The following is a 22,028-nucleotide window of genomic DNA, read 5'->3' on the forward strand; positions in this document are numbered from 1 at the left end:
AGTTCAACCAGAGGGAGAAATACAGTAGTTCAGCTTTTTTTTTTTCCCAGACAAAGCAGTTCTGTTTACCATTCTTACTTATTCTTATTCTTCTGATACCCTTGTAAGAGTGATAGTACTACCATAAGGTCTTAATTAAAAAAAAAAAATTACTGAATATGGCTTTTAAATCACCTGATTTTTCTATTTATTGATTACCTTAATAAGGAAACTATAGTTTCCTCAACAAATTCACTTTTCTACAGATAATTACTGAGACACTCCTACAACGGCAACTCAAGAAACATGCAGGCATTATTTTGGGAGTTGAGATATTGTATTAAATTTTTTTAATTCCACATTCTGATCTGAAGATTCAGACCATCTCAAAACTCAATGCCAGAATTCAAATTTTCAATCTTGAGTAGAAACCTCAAATGAACAGCCCCCTTCATGTCTAAAATGGATGAATTTTGCCAAAGTTAAGCACATCCCTTGTCCACAAATGCTTTAGTGCACTTCTGCGTAATGAAAGCTCAGAAGTGGGCGTATTTAAAACAAGTGTTACATGTTGTGTATTCCTGTCCTGATGCATTATTTATATCTCTGCCCCCTTTTCTCAGTGTGTACAAAAGGTCAAGTAGTGACGGGCCAGTACCGTATGCTGGCCAAGCACGGGGGATACGTATGGCTGGAGACCCAGGGAACGGTGATTTACAATACCCGAAACCTGCAGCCCCAGTGCATCGTCTGTGTCAACTATGTGCTCAGGTGGGTTCAGGGCACACGTGTGCATTCACATGCTGCAGAAATGCAATATTTGGAGGAACTTTTCAAGGGTCTATTTATTCAACGTTGTTGTTCCAAAATCAGTTTAGTCATGTTTGTTCAGTCTTGTTTACTGATGTTAGACATCGAAGAAAAATGTGGCGTGCCTGTTCCCATACACGCTGTTGAAATACACCACAGCCTTTCTGCTTTGCAGAGTGGCTGCTGTGGTCATACAGCAGAGTGTATGTTCTGCACCAAAGATTTTATTGTGCAAGACAACTGCTCATGTGTTTTGTTTTTCTAATGCTGTGACCAAGAGATAAAACTAAGTAGTAAGTCTATCGTATGTTGCTAGGAGAAGCTGTTTACAGCCTTAAAAATCAGGACCAATCAGAAGTTTTGCCTTCATTTGGCAAAACTCAAGGGTTTTGCTCCTAGTTGGGGCCAAAATAGGAAATACTTATTTGAGTGATAGTCTGGGTCATTACAGCCTCAACTACATCCCTTTAAAAAGCAGAGCAACAAAGCCCTGAGTATTCCCACAGAAGTCCTGACCACACTCTCTGCGTCATCCGAAATGGTGGTGCTCAGCAACGCTGGAACTGTGCCTCGCCTGTCGAGAGCCTGGCACGCAACTGAAAGGCCAAAGTGCTCCTATAGCCCCAGCTTGTGCTGCCTACTTTATCCACATCATTCATCTTTATGGCACAAAATGCCTAAAAGCTGTTCTCTCCTTAGTGAAATTGAGAAGAACGATGTTGTGTTCTCCATGGACCAAACAGAATCACTCTTCAAGCCTCACCTGCTGACAATGAACACTGCCTATGACAGTGGCATCCCTGCAACAGAGAAGAGTGACTTCTTGTTTACTAAGCTAAAGGAAGAACCAGAGGAACTTGCTCAGCTGGCACCAACACCTGGTGATGCCATTATTTCCCTGGATTTTGGTTAGTATTTGTGTAAATTATTTTTGTGCAGCAAAGAACCACATGTGAGCCTATATTTAGAAACTTAATAGACTTTGTTTGCTGTGTGTACAAATTGTGAGTAATGGCTAAAAGAGCCCACATGCTCACACCAGTGGAAAATTTCTGTGAATGAGAGCAGGATCAGGCTTTCTTGCTGACTAAATAACGTGCATTAAGTCTATGCCAACTTATTGTCATGGCAACTAGGAGCAGTGTTTACTTTTAATGAATAGCTGCAGTTATATCATAACACTGCACCAGCTAAAAGTATTCATTAATATTGTTAAAACCCCATCCAGGAACACAGAAGTTTGAGGAAGCCCCTGCCTTCACCAATGCTGTTTTGACACCAAACAAAGCATGGCCAGTGGAAGTGAAAAGCCACCCTGCTCAAGGTGAAACACTGACAATACCATCCTTTACAATGCCTCAGATTGCACCTGGCAGCAGTACTCCAAGTGCAAGCAGCAACAGTAGCTGTTCCACGGTAAGAGGAGCTTAAAAAAACATTCAAAGCATGTTGTGTTTTGTATCCAAATCCCATCAGTATATATAGACAACATTTTTGTGTTGGCAGTCCTGTCTCACTTCTTATTAGCAAGGCCCAGAGTATCTCTATTCTTCCTATACCACATCATGCCTTAAGAATTAATAGGAAAGCTATGAAATGGGAACAATATCCTGGCTTCACACTGCAGTCCTCATTGTCGCCCAGCTGTCCCTCTAGTAATTACTGTAACATATAAAACAACTAGTAGGAGAACATGCTACCACCTTTCATGGAGTTAGCCTTATATAAAAAGCCAATATACAATTGTGTGGCTACTGGGATCATTGCCCCAGAACCATCCTCCTTCTGTTAAGTAGAAGCTGTAGCTTTTAGGAAGCTTAGCCAAGTCAGGCTTTTGAGAGCAGCTCCTTGGAGTTTCCCACTGAAGAAATGAATCTGCCTCCGTAGCACTGCACCCAGGAGCTGGAGCCACTCTTACCAGAGGGCAGCCAGTCTTAAGAAAAGCACAGAGGTATTGCTAATCATCTTCTTTCTTGACAAAAGTATTTAATGGTGTACATTTCTTGTTCCTGATCTAAGCTGCCAAAAAACATTTAAAATAGGATGACAACTAGGTTCCTGTAATGGGTGCCTATGTTTTGCACTGACAATCTTGTGTCAGAAAAGCTTCTGATAGAAGTGGACAGTTTTGGGTTCTGAGCACACTAAATACACCGCCTGCCCATTCACTTTTCATAGGAAAGATCTGTTACTGAATAACAGCATGGTATAAATGACATGATGCTAAGCCAGTACTGTGGTTGTCTTCCTGCTTAGAACAAATTGTTATTTCCATGCAGCCCAGCAGCCCAGGAGATTATTACTGTTCTGTGGATGAAGATCTTAAGATCGAGGTGATTGAAAAACTTTTTGCCATGGACACAGAATCAAAAAGTCAGTGCACCTCCCAGGTAATGAACTCTCTCTTCTAAAAGCCACCAAGATCAGTCTCCTACTAGTAGACAGTACAGCTGCATGTTGTGTGTGCTGATATTGGGATACAGCATTTAAATTGCATTTGCACATGCATACTAAATCTTTGATGCACATTAACAAAACAGTGCACTTCCAAAAGCTGAATTTCAATCTCTGTCTCTAACTCTCTGAAACACAAGGTTTGGAGTGTCACTGTGGTGGCACTGCTCAGAAGATAAGATCACCAGAGAGGTCTAAAAATTTGGAGGCTTCTGTAGGTTGGATAAGGAACATAAGCAGTAGCAATTTGTTTTTAAATGCAGCCAAATGACTAATGAGTAAACATCCTTTCTAGAACAAATTACAAATAAACTAATTCTTGCTAAACACCCAAATGAGAGAAGAATGCCCCTCATAGCACACATCTCCTTTAACTACAAAAATGAAAACTCATTTTAGATACATGCTTCCTCTTTTGCCTCTTGGAGGTTTTCAGAGAGACCTGAAAATTATGTACACATAAAGTAACACACAGTCTCCATCTCCTGCATTCTAATAATGATGTAAGTGTAGAAATTTCCCCTATAAATAAATAAATCCACTATTACAACATTACAGCAAGTGAGCTAGTGAATAAAAGGTGTGGGCCTGAATCAGCTTGCTTAACTTTAGATACTTAATTGAAATGCTTTGTGAAGAGCTTATGCTTTATAGTCAAGAGAAAGGAACAGGCACTGCTGATTGGTAGTGCAGACCTCACACTCATCTCTATTTATTAATCCTACAGAAAGTTTGGGATGCTGCTGCCCAAATTAGGTACTTCAATTTGCTAACACAATTTGCAGACTTAGGTAGGCTGTAATCCATGTTCCAAGAAATTCAAATGTTCCAAAAATCCATGTTCCAAAATGTAATCCAAATCCAAGAAATTTCATCTAAGTCTGGACATAGAAATGAAAGCAAGAGAAAGAGCAGACAGATAGAAGTGTGGAGCAGGATGAAACTCACTGCAAGACTTCACCTGTGCGAACTTCAGTATTGTCAGATTCAGCATCTGCTTGCTCAGGTGTGTCCCACCACATCAGCTGCTTTGGTGGGAAAAACAAGTATGATAGAAGTGCTGCAGGAGTGTTATGAGCTGACTGGGGAGCCAACATTGATTATCCTCTCTGTTCGGCTCTGGTCAAATGCCAAGAGAAGTGAATGTGGGTGTGACTAGTCCTCCTAGGGAAAAAAGAATACAGATTTAAGTGTGATAATGTCCTTCTGGCTAAATTTTTTCAACCCTTGCATTTTTAGACACCTTTTTTAGTGTAGCTGGATTATGAGAAAGCTGTGTTTTCTATTTTAACATGAAAAAGCCTGAGGTTGAACTACATGCCACATGTTGTAGAGTCTTGGCAGACAAGTTATTCAAAGCTTAGTGAAACAGCATCTCCTTCAGATCATAGTGATGCTGGAGACTGCATGCAAGCTGCTTTAACAAATATTGCTCCTCTGGGAGGTTTTTTCCTTCAGTTTGTTGTCTTAATTTTGCTACTGATGATATGATGGACATGTACGCTAGGATAGAAATAAGACAACTTTAAACAGGAGTTGGCCAGTTCCATTAGGTAAATTTGGCATACTGTGATTTTTCAGCTTTGCACTTATTCGTATTCCATATCACACTAACTGCCACAACTATTACTAATTTATAGTTTCTTTATGAACTTACTTCATCTTTACACAGACTGACTTTAATGAACTGGACCTTGAAACCTTGGCTCCTTACATTCCTATGGATGGAGAAGATTTCCAGCTCAGCCCCATCTGCCAAGAAGAAAGTCCTCTCTGTGAAAGTGCACAAAATACCCAGCAGCATCTAAGTAGCATGAGTACCATCTTCCAACCCCTCGCTCCTACTTCGCAGAATCAGTTCCTCCCAGAGAAATATTGCCCACAGCTATCAAATGAAAAAATTAACTCTGGTCATGGGTCCCTGTCATCGGTGTTCTTCAACAATACGAATAGGTCAGCACTGCCACCATACCATGACCAAGCCAGCACTCCCCTGTCTTCAATGGGAGGAAGATCAAACACCCAGTGGCCACCTGATCCCCCATTAGAATATGTTCCTGCAAAATGGAGACTCATGAATAAATACTCAGGATCCCTATCAAGTTCCCCCTCGGGCCCACCGATAACTTCTCAGAGAGTGCCCATATACAAAAAAAGGTATGTGTTTCTGTGGTAAAACTATGTATATTTACCCAAAAAATATTTTGGGAAATGAGAAGGGTCGTAATCTTGAAAATTAATTTTTCTCAATTCAGCTGAAACTATTTGTTGTGATAGGCATCAGACTGCAGCTCTGGGGAAATTAATGTGGTGCTCTCCCAGTGGCAGTGAGTCTGGAGGAAGCAGAAGTGGGCTAATTTTTCATTGCCTGTAAGGATAGGCAAATGAATTTCCTGCTGGTCCAGTTAAAATTACACCAGTAATTTTGCAAAGCATGCTTGACTTTATTTAAGAACAGTACCAAAAAGATTTACTGGTGCAGCAGTAGCAAGGATGGACACACACGTACTTTTTACCTTGCATTTTCTGCACAACAAAAAATGGGGAAGAGAGAGGAATGAAAGTACATTATTGCTGGCATATGTAAATACTACAGCCAAGACTTAAATTGCAGGCTCTATTTCTACAACCTTTTTGTTTGCTTTCTTACACACGTGAACAGTATGTGATGAGATGTAGATCACAGGGCACAGTCCTAGAAGTTGCCTCATAGCTAGAAGTTTCTCTGTAGCTCTTGGCTTTTCAGTGTTGCTCATACTGACATGTTCAGGAGGTATATAAAATAGCAATGGTCATTTTTAAACACAAAGCTGTGCAGTTTGCTTTTTGGGATTTCTTCTTGGCAGAAATACCAGTGTCTGAATATGCATCTGGAAAGAAAGGGTTTGTCCCCAGTCAACAACTTGTGTGTTCATACTTAGTATGTAAAGCAAGGGAAAATGCATGGCTCTCAAATCCAACGCTTAAGAATTACATTACTTTCTTTTCCATAGCATTTTTTTGTCTGCCTGGAGATCCCTAGAGGCTCTTTATGCTAAACTTTCATAAGTCTTTGATCCCAAATGTCAAAAGTTTCTAAAGATGGTAGGATGACTAATAACAGGAAATAAAAACATTTGATGTTTGAGATCTGTCCACTGGCAAGTCTCAGACACTTTAAATGTCTTTAAATGAAAGAAGAATCTGTGTAAATGAACCAAATTATTTCGATTTGCCTTCCTGTGCACTCACAAAGATCTCCTCTTCACAGGCCCCTGGATGCTTTTGGACAACGAGAGATAAACCCAGCAAGACTTGCTCTGTCTAACAGTTTGAAACTGAAGCGACAACTGGATTATGAAGAACAAGCCTTGCAACAACTGAGTGGGGTAATCATAAGAAATGCATCCCCTTCACAACTTTGGACTCATCATGGTCATCAGTGTAATTGTTTGTTTTGCTTCCCTTCTCATTCTAGGGAGATCCATCTGTCATTAACCCATCTCACTTAATGTGGAAGAGAATGAAATTTCTCAAGGGGGAAAACTGTTCCTTGGTTACAGAAAAGAAGTCTCTCAGCACAAGTGTTCTTACTGGTAAGACAAAAGAAAGTGGTTTTGCAATGTTACATATTGAAACACCATTTTAAGACAGGCTGAATAGGGAAAAAAGCTCTTTGAAAAGGAAATGAAAATAAGCTCTGTAAATATTACACTAAGCTAAAATGAAAGACCAAGTTGTATCACTAAGGGCTGAACAATTTAAAGGTACGTTTGATAAATACCGTTTAGTTGGTTTCACGCATGTTCGCACACTTGCTTGGGAGGGAACAGAAAACAGCTTGATGGAGCTGTGTTTACCTCCTGCTGATCCAAGGTGTGAATATCTCACACCTATCTGAGATGTGAATATCTCACATCTCATAGATAGAACAGATACTGTTTCTCTACAACACTGTGTTTCCTTACACAAGCATATCTTGACTGCAATACTACTGCTAGAGCTGGAGCTATTTCTAGATTTCCTTTGTGATAAGATGCAGATTTGCCTATGCTGTAACACCATCACACTGAGGTTCATTTTGCTTTGGATCAGTATTATCTACTATAATTATTGCACTGGCTTCATTTAGCTTCTTCTTTTTCCCTACTATTTAAATAACAGATGAATTTTTCTGTAACTCGAGAGGTCTGAGCCAACCAATGAATCAACTGCAGCAACAGCAGCAGCAGCATCAACCCACCTGTGACAGTCCGGGTGAGAATTTGAAAGCAGGAGCGTTTCCCCCTCTGTTTTACAGTTCCCATTGTCAGGACTACAGTGTCCAGCCAGCTCATAAAGCATCAGGTAAGAGCTGTCAAACACAGAGATTGGAAAATGTTGGTATTTTGTTCCAATACTGATTCCATAAAAAAAAAATGTGGAGGAGAAGGATGATAAAAATCAAAATACAGCACAAAAAATCAGTTTTGTGGTCTAGTGTGAAACTGTAATGTTTACATTTGTAATACATCAGAACAATATTTTTACCCTCCATTTCAGTTAAAGTTAACACCTTTTGACCTTGGAGGACCCATCATCCTCCATCCATACTCTTGTCTTGTGATAGAATTGATTATTACATCGTACTAAACAAATTTGCTGCAGCATTGATATGGAGGCTTTGAAGGTTAGACTCTTAACATGTGCCTTCTAAATGTTGAAATAAGTAATAAAAGGGGACATGTGTCAGTTCCTTTTAATACATGAGAGGAGTGGCATCAATTTAGAAACCATGTCTTTTACTACAACTTTTCTCATCTGCACCAATAGAGTTTTTCTCAGAACAATCTCAATTTGGGGGTGGAGGTGAAAAACTGCACTTGTTTGTGTGACACCCTTGCAGCAGTTTAAGGAGGGGCAGAGCACAGGTTTGCTGTGATACCTGGAACCGCTGGGGGTTTGAGGCGTATTGACATAAAAAAAGAATGAAACTGCTGTAAACAGAAGAGGTGGGAGGAAACCCGTGCCCTTTCTAGTCTCAGCACCTTCACTGCTGTGTTCCAGGTCTGACCAGTCGCCTGCTGGGGCCCTCCTTTGAACCCTACCTGCTGCCTGAGCTGACAAGATATGACTGTGAGGTGAACGTGCCTGTGCTGGGCAGCTCCACGCTGCTGCAGGGCAGGGAGCTGCTGCGGGCGCTGGACCAGGCCACCTGAGCGAGCCCGCCATCGCCCACGGCCCGCACTGCTCAAAACAGCTTCTGGTTTGAAATATATTTTTGCAGGTAGACAATTTCTAATACCAGTACACTTTTACAGGATTTTACTTAGATATTGAACCTGTCCACATTACCAAATAGTGGCCTTTTGAAGTTACTCACTTTATTATTCATATTAAAGAAATACATCTACTGTATTTTCTCTGTTGCAATTAAAGTGGTGTTTAGAGAGTTTGATTACCCTCCCCTTATCTCATTACCTGTAATTTATAGTCTGAATATTTTTTTTCAATTTTCATGCTAATAAAAAGCTGTGGTATAAATGCCTCATCATGTGATACTTTGGCTGCAGTACTGCAAAGATATATTTTTATTGCCAAAGATGAATGAAACAAATTTGATCTCCAACCACAGTTTTTTGTTGATCTGCCAAATTAAAATCCTTCGAGTCTTTCTATTTTCCAGCATTTATTTTATTGTAACTTTAATAACTTTTGGAAAAGCATACTAAGGAAAAATCCCAGCCTTCTGCCTCCCATCCCTTCCCTTCATTTTTATACACTTTGTTGAAAGAAATGTGAATGGTGAAATGCAATGTTTGTGGGTATCTGTGAAAGTTGCACATTTTAAGCTTTTTTCCTCAGAAGCAAGCCACATTCTCAGCTGCCTTAACCTGGCTTAGCTCTACAGCCAAGGGAATCCTACAGATTTGTCCCAGTGGAGGATTTAGGCCTGTGTTTTCATTTTTGTTGAGGTTTCTTGTTTGTTCTTTGTTGTTGCCTTTATTTTTTACACAAAACAGATTTTTTTTTTAATTATTATCTCTCTCTGGGTCAGTTGTTAATCATCTCTTGGTACTTTTGCTATATCTATGACACAACTACTTTAAGAGCTGTTTCTGCTAGGAACTTGTAGTATTTGTTATGCTGTTGCTGATATTTCAGGAATCAGAGCAGTGGCCAGTACTAACACCTCTGATTAATGTTACCCTTTTCCATTTTATATGCCAGCTAGCAATATAATTGCAATATTGAATCAAAAATGTCAAAATAGTATTTTCCAGAGTATTAGGCTGGCTCAGTTGTAATTAGACAAAAAGAATTAGGGATTGCATAGTGAGATGAATATCCAGCAGGGAGGTCCCTCATTTTTACTTGCCTTACACTTATCAGTAGCTAGAAAGTCATTAAAAGGCACCCAGACATTTTCAGAGCTCCTTTACAACTATCATTAATTGTCATGCACATATTTGAAAAATAGGGCTTTGAATGCTTTCAAAGGGTTTTGAAAGTTTAAATTACAGCATCTCTAAACAGCAAAAAATAATACAATAAAAGCCAGGTGAGCAGTTCTGACTTAAAAATACATAAAAACTTAGATCTGTGATTTTAGAACTTGGGATCTATCTTGTTTCCTCCACTGGTATAAATCACTGTAGATTCACTGAAGAAAATGAAACAGTGGCTAAGTACAAAAGGTAAAAATCTGGCCCAGAAACTTAGAACAAAAATATATTTTTGAGACTTCTGAGTCTGCTGAAGCCTGGTGTATAAAATTGCTTTATTTCATGCACTGACACTTGCATAGAGAGAGCCTTGGGTTCATAGAGCACTTCAGAGTTCGCTGTGCTAAGCAAGTCTTAACCACACATACTTAGAAAAGTTGAAGACCTTTTGTTATGGGTACATGATGTAAAAAAAAATATACTTCCTATTGTAGGCAATCTTTCAAGAGTTTATTACAAAAAATAATCTACTCGTAACATGAAGTAATTACTGTGTGAAAAAATTTATTGTAAGCATCAACATCTGATGAAAATTGGTCATCCACATTTGACAAATTTGGAGTGGCACAGACTTAAGGCTTCAAGGATTAAAGACACTTGAATACTGCTCTTCTGTTTCTTATTTGTGTAGTTTCAGCATTAAAAATGTTATACCCTAACAGTTTACTAAAACACTCTGAAAAAATATTCTGTCTTAATATTAATCATACTTTTTATCATAATTATTTCATAATCTATACTGCTGAATTCTTATTGACAATATTATAACTGTATGGGAACTTTAACTTGATAAGGAAATGTATTTTGACACTGATACCTTATTAAAGTATACTGATCCTAAATTCTTTGTGACTCATTTGCTATGAATTTGTTATTTGTTGTATCATTGTAAAACAAAAGTATTTATTAAATTATTTATAGAAAATAAAGGTTTGCATTGATCTTTGAAGACTGAAAGAACAATCAAATGTTACCTGGGAAGGAGCCTGCCAAAAGTCCATACTATCAACTGCTTTGTAGGGTTTACCTGGCTTCCCTCAAATGAGGAAGTAATGCCCTGCAGACCACTGCCTTTCTGGAACTTGTCCTGTGGCTCAGACTGCTGCTTCTATTTCAAAACCGAGGAACCTTTTGTAATGCTACCCTTACAAAAAAAAAAAAAAAAAAAAAAAAAAAAAAAAGAGAGAGAAAATTAACTCCACCAAGTCACAGTTTACACAGTTTAGAGGCTGAATTTCCCATGAATATGTTCCCAACCCAATATGAACAGTTCCCAACCTGAGTTTTGGTGGAGAAACAGAAGCCATCATATTCTAGCAGTCTTGGCAAGCCCCTGACTTATGGGCTTTCCCCATCAAATCCTTCCAAGCCTCTGCTTCACCCTGACAGTAGTCATTAATCCCAATGCTGCTGTTAAACAGGCCAATCCTTTTCCATATAGAAAATGCCAGTTTTGCCTGTGCAAAACACGTAGTAGGAGGACAGCCACATTAAAAAATTAATTTCCAAACATGCATCCAAACTTCAGTGCTGCGTGGAAGCTGTTAATGCTTGATCCTTCTGATGCCTTTGAAACACGCTGTGCCTACACAGCCGGTGAGCTGCTCAAGCAGCAGCAATTCTTGTGAAGAGCCTGCAAAAGTGGGCTATCATTACCTCCTTTCTTAGACTGGACACTCTGTAGGAGTAGAAACCAAATCCTCGCCTCTAAATCTGTTGTAATTAACATTAACTGTACAAAACTCTCCCTTTTAAAGTATCCACTTAGTCTTTGTCTAAGTGTCCCTAGGACTAACTCAGATCCTAATCCAACTGAGTATTGAAAAAAGTAATTGGAAAAGTAATTGAAAAAACCAAAAACAATCTCTGAAATAGAGATTAACCTGTTGAGATCAACTTCTATCTTTTGAAGAGTACAATAGCTAACTGTTAATATAAATTAGTGCTGTCAGGCATTATTTTTTGGGGTGTCCAAACAGCTGATTGCTCACACAGTCATACTTAAGAGGGTTCTGCAGTCACCATTCCCACGTTCAAATAGCTGAAGGAACATATTTGTAGTACCTTGAGCTGCCTATTTTCTTTCCCCCTCTAAACACTTCCCCCAGCTAAACACTTATCATGTTAGTGAGTTTTAGTGGGTTTTCCTTACATATATGAACATTCTGGGCAGCTAAACTCTGACAGTACAATTTACATACCCCAAAGACCCAAACCCTGGTCAGAAACACGATGCAACCTATGAATTAATAGCTGAGTTTTCTTCTGCTGAACAGGGATTTATGGCAGCTTTTTAATTTTCTTTTCTCCCCAGTAGGCCAGCAGAAGTGCTTAAAATTCAGCGTACATCATCTTTCACTGCCTAAAAGCACCATTTCTTGGCATCAGACTTTGTATCTCTAACAGCACAGCACTGATCCCAATGATGTTGTTCAACACTCATTACATTCTACTGAAAAATTGGCCTGTTTTGCCAAGCTCTCACGACTTGGGCTGGTCTCAGCCTCTGGCTGATTATCAAGTCTACCATCCTTTTAAAATGATCAAGCAATCATTTTTCCTAGAACACAGAATTCACTCAGGTAAGATTCATTATGTTTATCAAGGAAATACTTATAACAAAATACAATAAGAAATTCTCAACATGTGATTACTAATAAAAATACAAGAAAGCCCAAAAAACTTGGGTAACAAAGTCCAATTGTTCTTTCACTGGAGACACAGGCTCCTAAGCCATACTGAGATCTGCAGACACTACGTGATTCATCACACTCATTTGGAGGAGCAGGCAGAGCACACAGAAAACTAACACACAGATGCTCTAGTTCTAGGTGGTAAAGGTTTCATCTGTTACTTCTACCTGAAGAGCTTTATAAAGTTATTCACAGACATGCCACATACCTGTGTGTGTGTGTGTGTATATATACTTTAAATTTTTTTTAAAGAGCTACAGTGTAGAACAGAAAATATTCTTCTACATCTAAACAAACAGCCTATTTTTAATTTCCCCTCCAACTCCTAATTATAGGCTTCCCAAGGGAGAAAGAAATAATTTCTAAGAAAAAAGCAAGTCCTTAACAATATTTTATTAGGACAAGGTCTGTCATACATCCCTGTCCTGCTCCCTTAGCACAAACCCACACACTGCACAAAGACTGCTTTTTTGGTTTCCAGGGGCTGTTTCTGAGCCCACTGTTGCCCACAGGGGAGGCAGGGTGGATTCTTTTTGCTCCAGGCTCAGTTCATTGATATTTCCTTTGTTAACTGATACAACAAAAGCATCATCAGAAGGCTCCAGTAATTCAGACATAGCCCAGGTTTGGGTGTTTGCATTAAAATTGTATTTGAATATACAATTATTTTTTTTAAGTAAGAAACAGCCACATTTTGCTGTTATTTGACTGAAAGCCAGCCTGAAGTTTTGGAAGCTTGTGATATGCCACAGGTCTCACATGGAACATTTTCCTTGAAGAAGTCCTAAATTCCTGTAATCAAGGAGTTACTTAATTCTCTTCAGTCATGCCTCCCAGTTAGAAATGTGGTTAGGATGTCTTATTAGGGAACATCAGTGCATTCCTGAGCCTGGCTTACAAGGACTACCTGCAAGCCAGGCAACACCAGCACTGACATGCTGCAGGCAGCAGCAGCTGTGTCACACCTTGGGTACTATCTGATGTGGAAATTCCTGCATCTTAACTTCACTTGCATTGCATCTCAAAAACCCAACTCCCCCAAACTCCTCACTTGAAAAGTCTGTGTTTAGGCCTTGGAATTAAAAACAAAACCCATAAGCTAGATCTTCAAAGGCACCAGCACCAGAAACCAGAGTGACTTTGTTGCACCAGGCATATTTTAATATTTGGGATCTGGCTGTTGATCTTTGAAGGACTGGCACTAGCTCTAGGGACTGAAGCTGTCTCCCCACAGCCCTGGGAAAAGCAAACCAGAAGAAAATACCTTAAGCATTGTCTCCTCCAGGCTTACTGGTGTCCCTCTCCAGTGCATAGTTCCAGGACCAAAGCACCTAGATAAAACACAGCAGCACAGCACCACCACCTTAATGGCTTGTTCATAGATCAAACATCAAATATCCTCTAGTCTCTCAACAGCTGAATGTGTCTCTTAGCTGCAGCAACCACCTGCAGACAATTGCTGAGTGTTGACTATTGTCCTTTCCTCTAACCCCGATGTGTTCCTTCCACCAGCCCCCAGTCCATGCACAGGTCTATGGTTTCAGCATTCTGATTTCTGTCTCATGCTGCCTTCCCCTTGCCCAGCTCACCTTCCCCTCCTGACAAACCTGCTCCAATCTGTCCCATCTCTACACAGCCCTCATTGCAGGCAGCAGATTTCAGCAAGGATTTTGGGACTTGCAGTGTGGGTTCTTTCTCATCATGCCCTTGCCTTGGCTGCCTGTTTGATACAAAGGTCTGCCAGACTCCCAGCCACTTTCACCCAAACCTCAGCTTCTCTGGCTCTTGGGTTGAGCTCATGTTAAAATGCCCAAACCCCATTCCCACTCTAACCACTGGGCATAACAGATCACAATCCTTTCCCTGACATGAACACAGATTTTATGCTCCAACTTACAAGAAGTTAGTGGCATCCTCCCAGGAGTTGCAATACTACCCCTGAGTCATTTCAGACATTCTTCCCAGCCTGTTTCCTTCCATTTGCTATTCAAGCAAGCAGTGGTAGGGTATGAATGAAAAATGTTCTGCTGGCTCACAGAAAATATACTGTCTCTTTTATCAGCCCCTTGACACAGTGCTTCAAGAGAAATCCCAATAAATTTCAGATGCACACATAATTTATCTTTAAGTTTTCAAAATAAGAGCAGAGTTGAGCAAGTTCCCCAGATGGCTGAACTCTGATCAGCAAAGCCAGAACAATTTCCCAGCCATAAGAGGAACAGGATGGGTTTACTCTTTTAGTCCTATCAGCACCACAGAACTAACACTAGTGGGAAAAGAATCCATATTTGTGGCTCCCCAAACCTTCTTCCCATACAAATACTTGCTTGTTCAGGACAAGAATTAACCCTGAGACAGAGAGGTGCACACACTCATTAGACTGCTGCCAAATGCTGCTATGCACTTCACAGACACCAACAAGCTCACAAAGGGTTTGATTTCAAGGTCCAACTTATCTGTCAGTATTTTCAGCCCTGAGAAATCCTTATACACTCACTCCAGAATTTGGCTGCCCAGAATTTGGCTGCCCAGAATTTGGAGAACCCTGAGATGCCCCAGTGATCCATGGGGATCTCTCTCTGTCTAGTTATAACCTATAAGTCGGAAAAATCAAAGGTTAAGACTCACGCAGGCAAACCAAAACCCACTTTATGTCCACCAGAGAGAATGACAGGAAAGTGATTACAATGCAAATTCAGCAGAATTTTCCAGAACAAAGTTCTTTTTAAAGACATTGGCAGGAATGTATTTTCCCAGTTATAACCATTTATGCAGCTGAATTATATTTTATGTTTTCTAGTGGGAAAAGAACATCAAACAAACCCAGCAGCCTGAAAGTCTTGCTCTCCTTTTCTCAAGATGTTGGTAAACACCAAATTTGAGATAGAAGAGGAAAGCAGCAATACAAAAAACCCACAACTGTCAAACCCCCAGACCAAAGCACACAGCTCTCGGACATTATTTTGTAGCAGAAGTTGTGCAAATTTCTAAGTGGCAAACCACAGAGGTTGCCTCATAGAATGAGCCTTATGATCAATAGAAATTCATATTATTTTAGTTCACCCCTCCTCCACACAGCAGCCCACAACAGTATTACACTGGATCAAACGAAGCATAAAATGGGTGTTGTCACCATCCATTTTTAGATCCGTTGCATGACGTCCGTTGGCTTTTTTCCTGGAAGAGCAGGCAATACTAATTGTGTCTATCACTTTACTGCTAACACAGATAGTGCTGTTCTTAACTGCAGCCCCCAGAACACACTGGAGTTCACAGAAATCAAACCAGTGGAAGTTTACTGGGAAAACAGATTGCTCTTCTTTACTTTAACTGCAGCTGCAAACATCATGAGTTTTCCTGTGCCTTGCTCAATTACAGAGATGCTATTTTTTAACATATTTACACCTTCTAACACAGGCTGTTGTCCACAACTTCCATTTTAATCTTTAGTCAGTTTTTGGAGTGCACAGCATGATCTATTTCAGAGCCATTCTGATCACCACAGAAATCTCAAAGATAAAAGTGACACCAACACTGAATAATTCTTGGTAAAATTCCCTCTTTTCTCTTAAAACCTTTCTTCTGCAGAAGAGATTGTTTAATGACCTTGAACAACTACATGGTGGGTTTGCTTTTATCCAGCACCCCTTTTTGCCTTCCCCAGATCCACAGCAAACAGCCACCCAAGCACTCTGAAAAGTAGACATAAACCTGGCTATTTTAACCATCAATTGCATCTTAATATACTTAATAAATATTTTAACTTCTACTTTCATTTTTAGAGGAACTTCTTCAAACTCCCCCTAAACATTCTCCTCCCTCATTCAAAACAAAGGAAAAATCATCTTAAAGTCACTAAAATATTTTTCTGGTTAACAAGCAGAGGAACCAGGAACCCATGAAATATCTGGAACTCAATGGAAAGACAGGAAACAGGGAATATTCAAGTCAACAGTACTCTCACTCTTCTTTCTGCAACAGTCCCTGCTGGGCAGGGTTTGTTTGCACTGAGGTTTGTATTAGAAACACACACACTTAGCTAAATTACAGAAATTCCACAAACTTATGCTAAAAATAATAAACTGAGTGAACAGTGCCTGTGCCCAGCACTTAAGAGCCACAACAGGTGCCTCTGGATGGCAGACTGCTGTGATGGCCATACTCAAAACACTTGTCCCAAAACCTGCTCAAAGAAGTGATCCTCCTTCTTCCCCCCTTCCCTTTTTCCCATATAGTCCCCTCTTCCCATGGAAACATCTCAAAGAGTGTTTTGATTCTTATAGGCAAAATCATGTCCTGACTCGTGCTTAGGAAATAAATTCAATGTGCCTACAAAATCTATGGTACAAAGTGGTTGCTAAGGTGCCACCATCCACAAGACCCTGAAAAATGGGTCTTCTGCAGCCTATGGCAGGAGCTCATGCTCTCCACAGGCACTCCTGGTGCTGGCATGGGAGCAGCCAGTGTGCTGCATGACACACAGTGGCTGGGCCCAGCAGACACTGCTGCTCCTCGAGTCATGGGCCAGAAGTGCAGTGGCTGAGGAAGCTGCACATTTCATGTCTGTCTCCAACACAGGTCACCTCTACAACACTCATCTACTTAGGTTTAAAGTAGGTAGTGCACAGCTCACTTATATATGGAGCAAGGGGGTAAAGAAGCCTGGGAATGCATTAGTTCCATGGTTCATGGAAATACTTTGTGGCTGTGTATAACAGAGCAACATCATTCATGGCAAAAGTTGCCTAACAGGAAATTGCCCCAGGAAGATTTCCAAACTCCATGCATTCTAATTTCACACTAAACCCCCAAGCTTCACTGCCCAAAGAGCAACAACTTAGCACACCTCCTACACAAATATCCTACCCTGTTCTTCCCAATGAGCCAAACCATAATGGCAGCAACTGGCTAGGGCTGAAAGCAGCATGACAGGGTCCCCCCCAGGCACACCTGTGCTCAGCCCCTGACTCATAATATTTCACAATGATTACATATCTCTCCAATTTACAGGAACCCCCCCAGCCATACCCTTCCTTTCCTCACTACCAAGCTGCCAAAGTTTTCTCCTGAGAGAACACCTCCAGGTCACTCTTCCACAATGTCCAACAACATTCAGAAATCCATTTTTTAAGATGCTCCTACTGGAAATGCAGACCCCACAATTACAAAAGGAGTTCTGGGATCTTAACTTACTAGTGTGACTAATCTTTGAAAGCAGTATTTCAAAATACTTCTTTGAAATACACTGAAACATTCAAATTACTTCTTTTTTTGGTAAGTTTTTTTTTTTTTTTAAGTGAGTCGCAGAAGAAAAAGGACATGGACACTCACACAGTCACATGCATCACTAATACTGCAGTTGGACAGACCTAGTTTTGACAGTATGAGATGCATGCAGAAATAAATCAGTTCATACCCAAAGAGGAAGGGGCTTATGGGACTAATCTCTGTTAAGAAAACTAGGCATTCAAACCCCAATTTTCAATATAATATGTTGTAGCTGTACAGCAACCCCAGAAACAGGAGACTGCTGTACCTGTAACACATAGTGTCAGTAACTGAACTAATGCTGAAAGAGTAAAATCACTCCCTTTCAGGACTTCCATCAAGATCCAAACGAACAGGTATTTTTACAATAACCAAGGCAACAGGACAGAGTGTATTTGAAGGCAGAACTCAGCAGGATACAGAGGCCTTTCTGAAAATAATGCTGAGTATTCTCTCAGATTTTAAAATGGAAACATCTAGTAGCCCATCATCAATTTCCATGTAGTTATAACATGTTCCTGCCCAACATATCTTTCTACTGATAACTTATTACATCTTCATGTTTCTCTGCTCTATTAAAAAAACCACAACCAACCAACCAAAAAAATCACCTGACAGGCTCATTTGGATTTTTTAGCTTCTTTGTGTCTCCTGTTAAGAGCTACAGAAATGTAATTTACATGCTCTAAAAAAATGAGCTACTTTGAAAACTTAACTTTTTAAACAGCTCAGAGAAGATGTCTGTCATCCTTTCATTTCCAAGCAGCAGTTTGTGTAGATTTTAGTACAATCAATTCATGTGCATGTCATGTTTCATTTTCATGCTTCATTTTACAAGCCCACTAATCAGACTAATGAGGTTGAATGTGAAGAAATCCCTTTGTTTCAAACTGAACAGCTTCTGGAACCACAGTTAGAATAGTCTTTCTTTGCTTATTCATTTCCTGTTTGCAAGTAATAGCAAAAAGAAAAAAAAAAAAAAAGGCATTACAAAATTTTTCTGCTAAACCCTAAAGGCAGAAAGCCATCTCAGTACAACATCCCCTGCAATTTACAGGAGCTCAGGCTGTATATTCCTGCAAGGGAGTTACAGTGCTTTCCACTTTGTAAGCACGCTTAAATGAAAGTAAAATCTTATTAACTGCTTTGGTAGGGTCACAAATATGCTCTATATGTTCCAAAGCAGGGGTTTAAGACGGTCCAGTGAGCAAAGGCCTGTCTGCAGGCAGCAGGGAATTTGTGCTGTGCTGGACACCCTCCCACATGAAGTCATCGATTGCCCCACGCCTGTGTACAACATATCGAGGACCTGCCAGGAGCTTCCTGGGAGCTTCCTGGTTCCTTGGCCCACCTAAACCATCAACCATACATAAACAGATAACCCAGTGCATGAGACAGAAGCCAGAGGTGAGGAATGGAAATTCCTACTTGGAGATTCATCCCAGGCTCCAATACAAACCCACCAGTGCTCCTCAGAGCTTTTTGTCATGCGTCAGTGGGAACACAGACAGATGCACCAAGAGACTTAGAAGGGAATACACTCAATTATTGGACAATACCACAAAAGGCAACACTGTCTACCCTCCAACAACACTGATAAATTTGAAATCACAATCTAAACTATCTTGGCTTTAATTTGTTCATTCTGAAGTTGGGATACTTTTTTTTTTTTTTTTTTTAACATCACACACAAGCAAGGCTTGTTTCTGATCCTCTAAATGCCTGAGGAGCTGCCCAGACCACATGCTGAACAAGTGATAAGTACATTGCAGAGTTAGAGGATCAGGGAGCATTCCACCAAGCTTACTGTGAGTGCCACCAGACCTGCTCAGAATGAATATATAAGGTTCAACTGTAGTTCAGAGTTCTCTGAAAGAATCTGGATACACCTGTAAAGGGGCATGGAAACAGAGAGGGGCAAGTTTCTCTTTTTAGCCTGTAGCTTGATGACAGCACAAGCAGCACAGTGCCATGGTTTACATCTGACTATGGTCCCACTCAAAGCACAAACTATCTCTAGACAAAATCCAGGCAATCCATTTCCTCCTAAACCTCTAAGTCGAACATAGAAACACACTCCTGCTGCAATACATCCCAGGCTCTAACAGAAGCTCTAAGTCTTTCACAGATCACCCAGAACATCAGTATGGCTTTAGGGAATTGAGTGGTACCAATTACTAACCCTCCTGTCCCCAAGCAGTCCATAGAGAAGGGATGAAGATGTCGGAAGATTTATGACGGCACAGCAGGAGCCAACACTACTCCATATGCTCTCTGTCTAACCTTCAGCAGAATCCTTAGGGAAAGGAGGAACACCACTGGTGAGAAGACAAAAAAGGCTTTTCACCTCCTGCTCATTCCCACTCTTGGAACAAAAACACTATGAAGTAGGTGTTTTTGTTCCAGGAGTTCCATCCTCCATATCAGCTGGAACCTGTCTGCAAAAACAAATGTGGAAGGACTGGGGCAGAGTCCATGGTGGGTTACAGCACCAGTCTGATGGCTGCTACCACCACAGCATGTGTGTGTGACCAGAGCCTACAACCACCCAGAGCTACCAGATATTTGAAAGTGTTTTTGTTTCCCACCTTCATAGGAAACAAACCTGAGCCCTCAATAGCAGTACCTTGGCAGGAAAATAACTAAGAGCTGACAGATCTGAAGAATGTTGTGGAGAAAAATAATTTTAGCTTTCAACTATCTCAAATGACTCTCTGATGTTTAATTAGGAATAATTTAAGAGCAAACAAAAAGCCTGAATCCTTTCATAAATACTTCATAGGTATATGCTAGTTATTTCAAACAGGAGCTGGGTTCTAGCATGGCAGACTCCCTTAGAACTGGAGCTGAAGAAATGCAAACTAATCTGTTAAAGAAATAGAGCAAAAAGGTGTCAGATTTCTTCCAAAACAGTGGGATTTTTTGTCAACAAAAACTGGTTAGGAAACTTGAACAAGATATCTGACTAATGACAGACAGTGATCCCCCACAACCAGCCCCAAGATACAGGTGTCATTAAAAATCAACATGAAGCTTTACTGAAGTCTTTAAACACTGTACTGCCTCCCAGACATGGGAAAAGAATAAAACTGCCTGAGCAGCTTGGGTTTGGCAAGAAAAAGAGCATTAATTAAGGAGTTGGGTTATTCCCAAATTGTGCTGCTTAAGAAGCCCCATTATACCTGCTGTACAATAGGTGGGATCCATTTTCTTTCAGCACTGCTGATGTCAGATGTTAATTGAAGACCATGTAAGAAGTACTCCCCTAAGACAAACTACCTTCTGCTGAAAAGATACCAGTCATGCTGCTAGGAGCACTGCAAGGGAAGCTCACTGAGTATGTGCCTGAAGAGCAGGAGATATGACAACTCGTGCTCAAGAAACTTTAAATGTGGAGGATGCATCTATACCCTGATGGTATAGAGCCATCAGGGACACAGGAAGAGCAATGGAAAAGGATGATGGCACTCCTCAAGGCAAGGGAGCGCAGCCTCTACCATCCTATTACACCTCCTGACTTCTCTCTTTTTTTTGGCACAATCTGTGTTTTACCAACCTGAAGACTGTCCCTTCTGTGCTGCTGGCTGCTGTCCCCACATTGAGCAGAGCAGGAGATGGTCACCACCTCGTGAGCATCCCCAGGCACGCTCACCCTCCCACAGGGGCACGGGGGGGGGACAGGACAGAGCCCCCGGCCTGGGCGCAGCTGTAAGGGCAGCGAGCCACACGCCAGGGTGAAGCGGCAGACACGTGGCCTCTCCAGCAGATGTGGGACCAGCCTGTGGAGACCTCCCTGTGTGAGCGTGCAGCTGGCACGGGGGCTGCCCCCACATCCTGCCCCCACCATTCCAGCTGCACGGCCCAGCTGGGCACTGCTCCGGCCAGGGGGGAGCAGCACGCGCTGGCACGGGAGGGACAGCGGGCACGGCAGGGAGTGCCAAAAAACAGCACGGAGAGATGGAGACGTGAACAACAGCACCCCCACCACAGCACTGCACCCCTTCACAGAAAGCCTGTGCCCCAGAATGACTCAGGGGCTCACCTTCCCTCTCCATGGCCACAAGAGCCTCCTGGGTGCACCAAAAGTCACCATGGCAAGTGACAGGAACATCAGTTGTAGCAGCGGGACTGAGAAATGGTGACCAGGCCAAATAACCTCCCACAGCAGCTTTTCCTTTATTTTAGCACCTGGTCTGCAGCTGCAGACCTTCTGAGGGTGCTGAGGAAGATCCTGAAGGTTAGTCTGGAGGAGGCTACACTCAGAAATTGAGCACGTGTGCTGCATGGGGAAGAGCAGGCTCCTGGCTGCTGACTGTGGGAAGGAAGGAGGCTCTGCAGCCACACTGGGAGGCACCCAAGG

At 41.2% G+C, this 22,028-nt stretch overlaps 1 protein-coding gene across 1 annotated transcript in view; it reads left to right on the forward strand.

Annotated features, from left to right (window-relative positions):
* EPAS1 (endothelial PAS domain protein 1) overlaps window positions 1-10,656 on the forward strand; it is a 77,572-nt gene extending 66,916 nt beyond the window's left edge. The window contains exons 8-16 of the mRNA XM_066546513.1: window positions 603-750; window positions 1,489-1,697; window positions 2,018-2,205; window positions 3,069-3,179; window positions 4,916-5,400; window positions 6,494-6,611; window positions 6,701-6,818; window positions 7,387-7,569; window positions 8,269-10,656. Coding sequence (XP_066402610.1) covers window positions 603-750; window positions 1,489-1,697; window positions 2,018-2,205; window positions 3,069-3,179; window positions 4,916-5,400; window positions 6,494-6,611; window positions 6,701-6,818; window positions 7,387-7,569; window positions 8,269-8,420 — 1,712 coding nt within the window. The 3' untranslated portion in view covers window positions 8,421-10,656. The remainder of the gene's footprint in view (window positions 1-602; window positions 751-1,488; window positions 1,698-2,017; window positions 2,206-3,068; window positions 3,180-4,915; window positions 5,401-6,493; window positions 6,612-6,700; window positions 6,819-7,386; window positions 7,570-8,268) is intronic.
* The last annotated feature ends 11,372 nt before the right edge of the window (window positions 10,657-22,028 follow it).

The sequence above is a fragment of the Molothrus aeneus genome, chromosome 3, assembly GCF_037042795.1.
Source record: "Molothrus aeneus isolate 106 chromosome 3, BPBGC_Maene_1.0, whole genome shotgun sequence".
NCBI lineage: Eukaryota > Metazoa > Chordata > Aves > Passeriformes > Icteridae > Molothrus > Molothrus aeneus.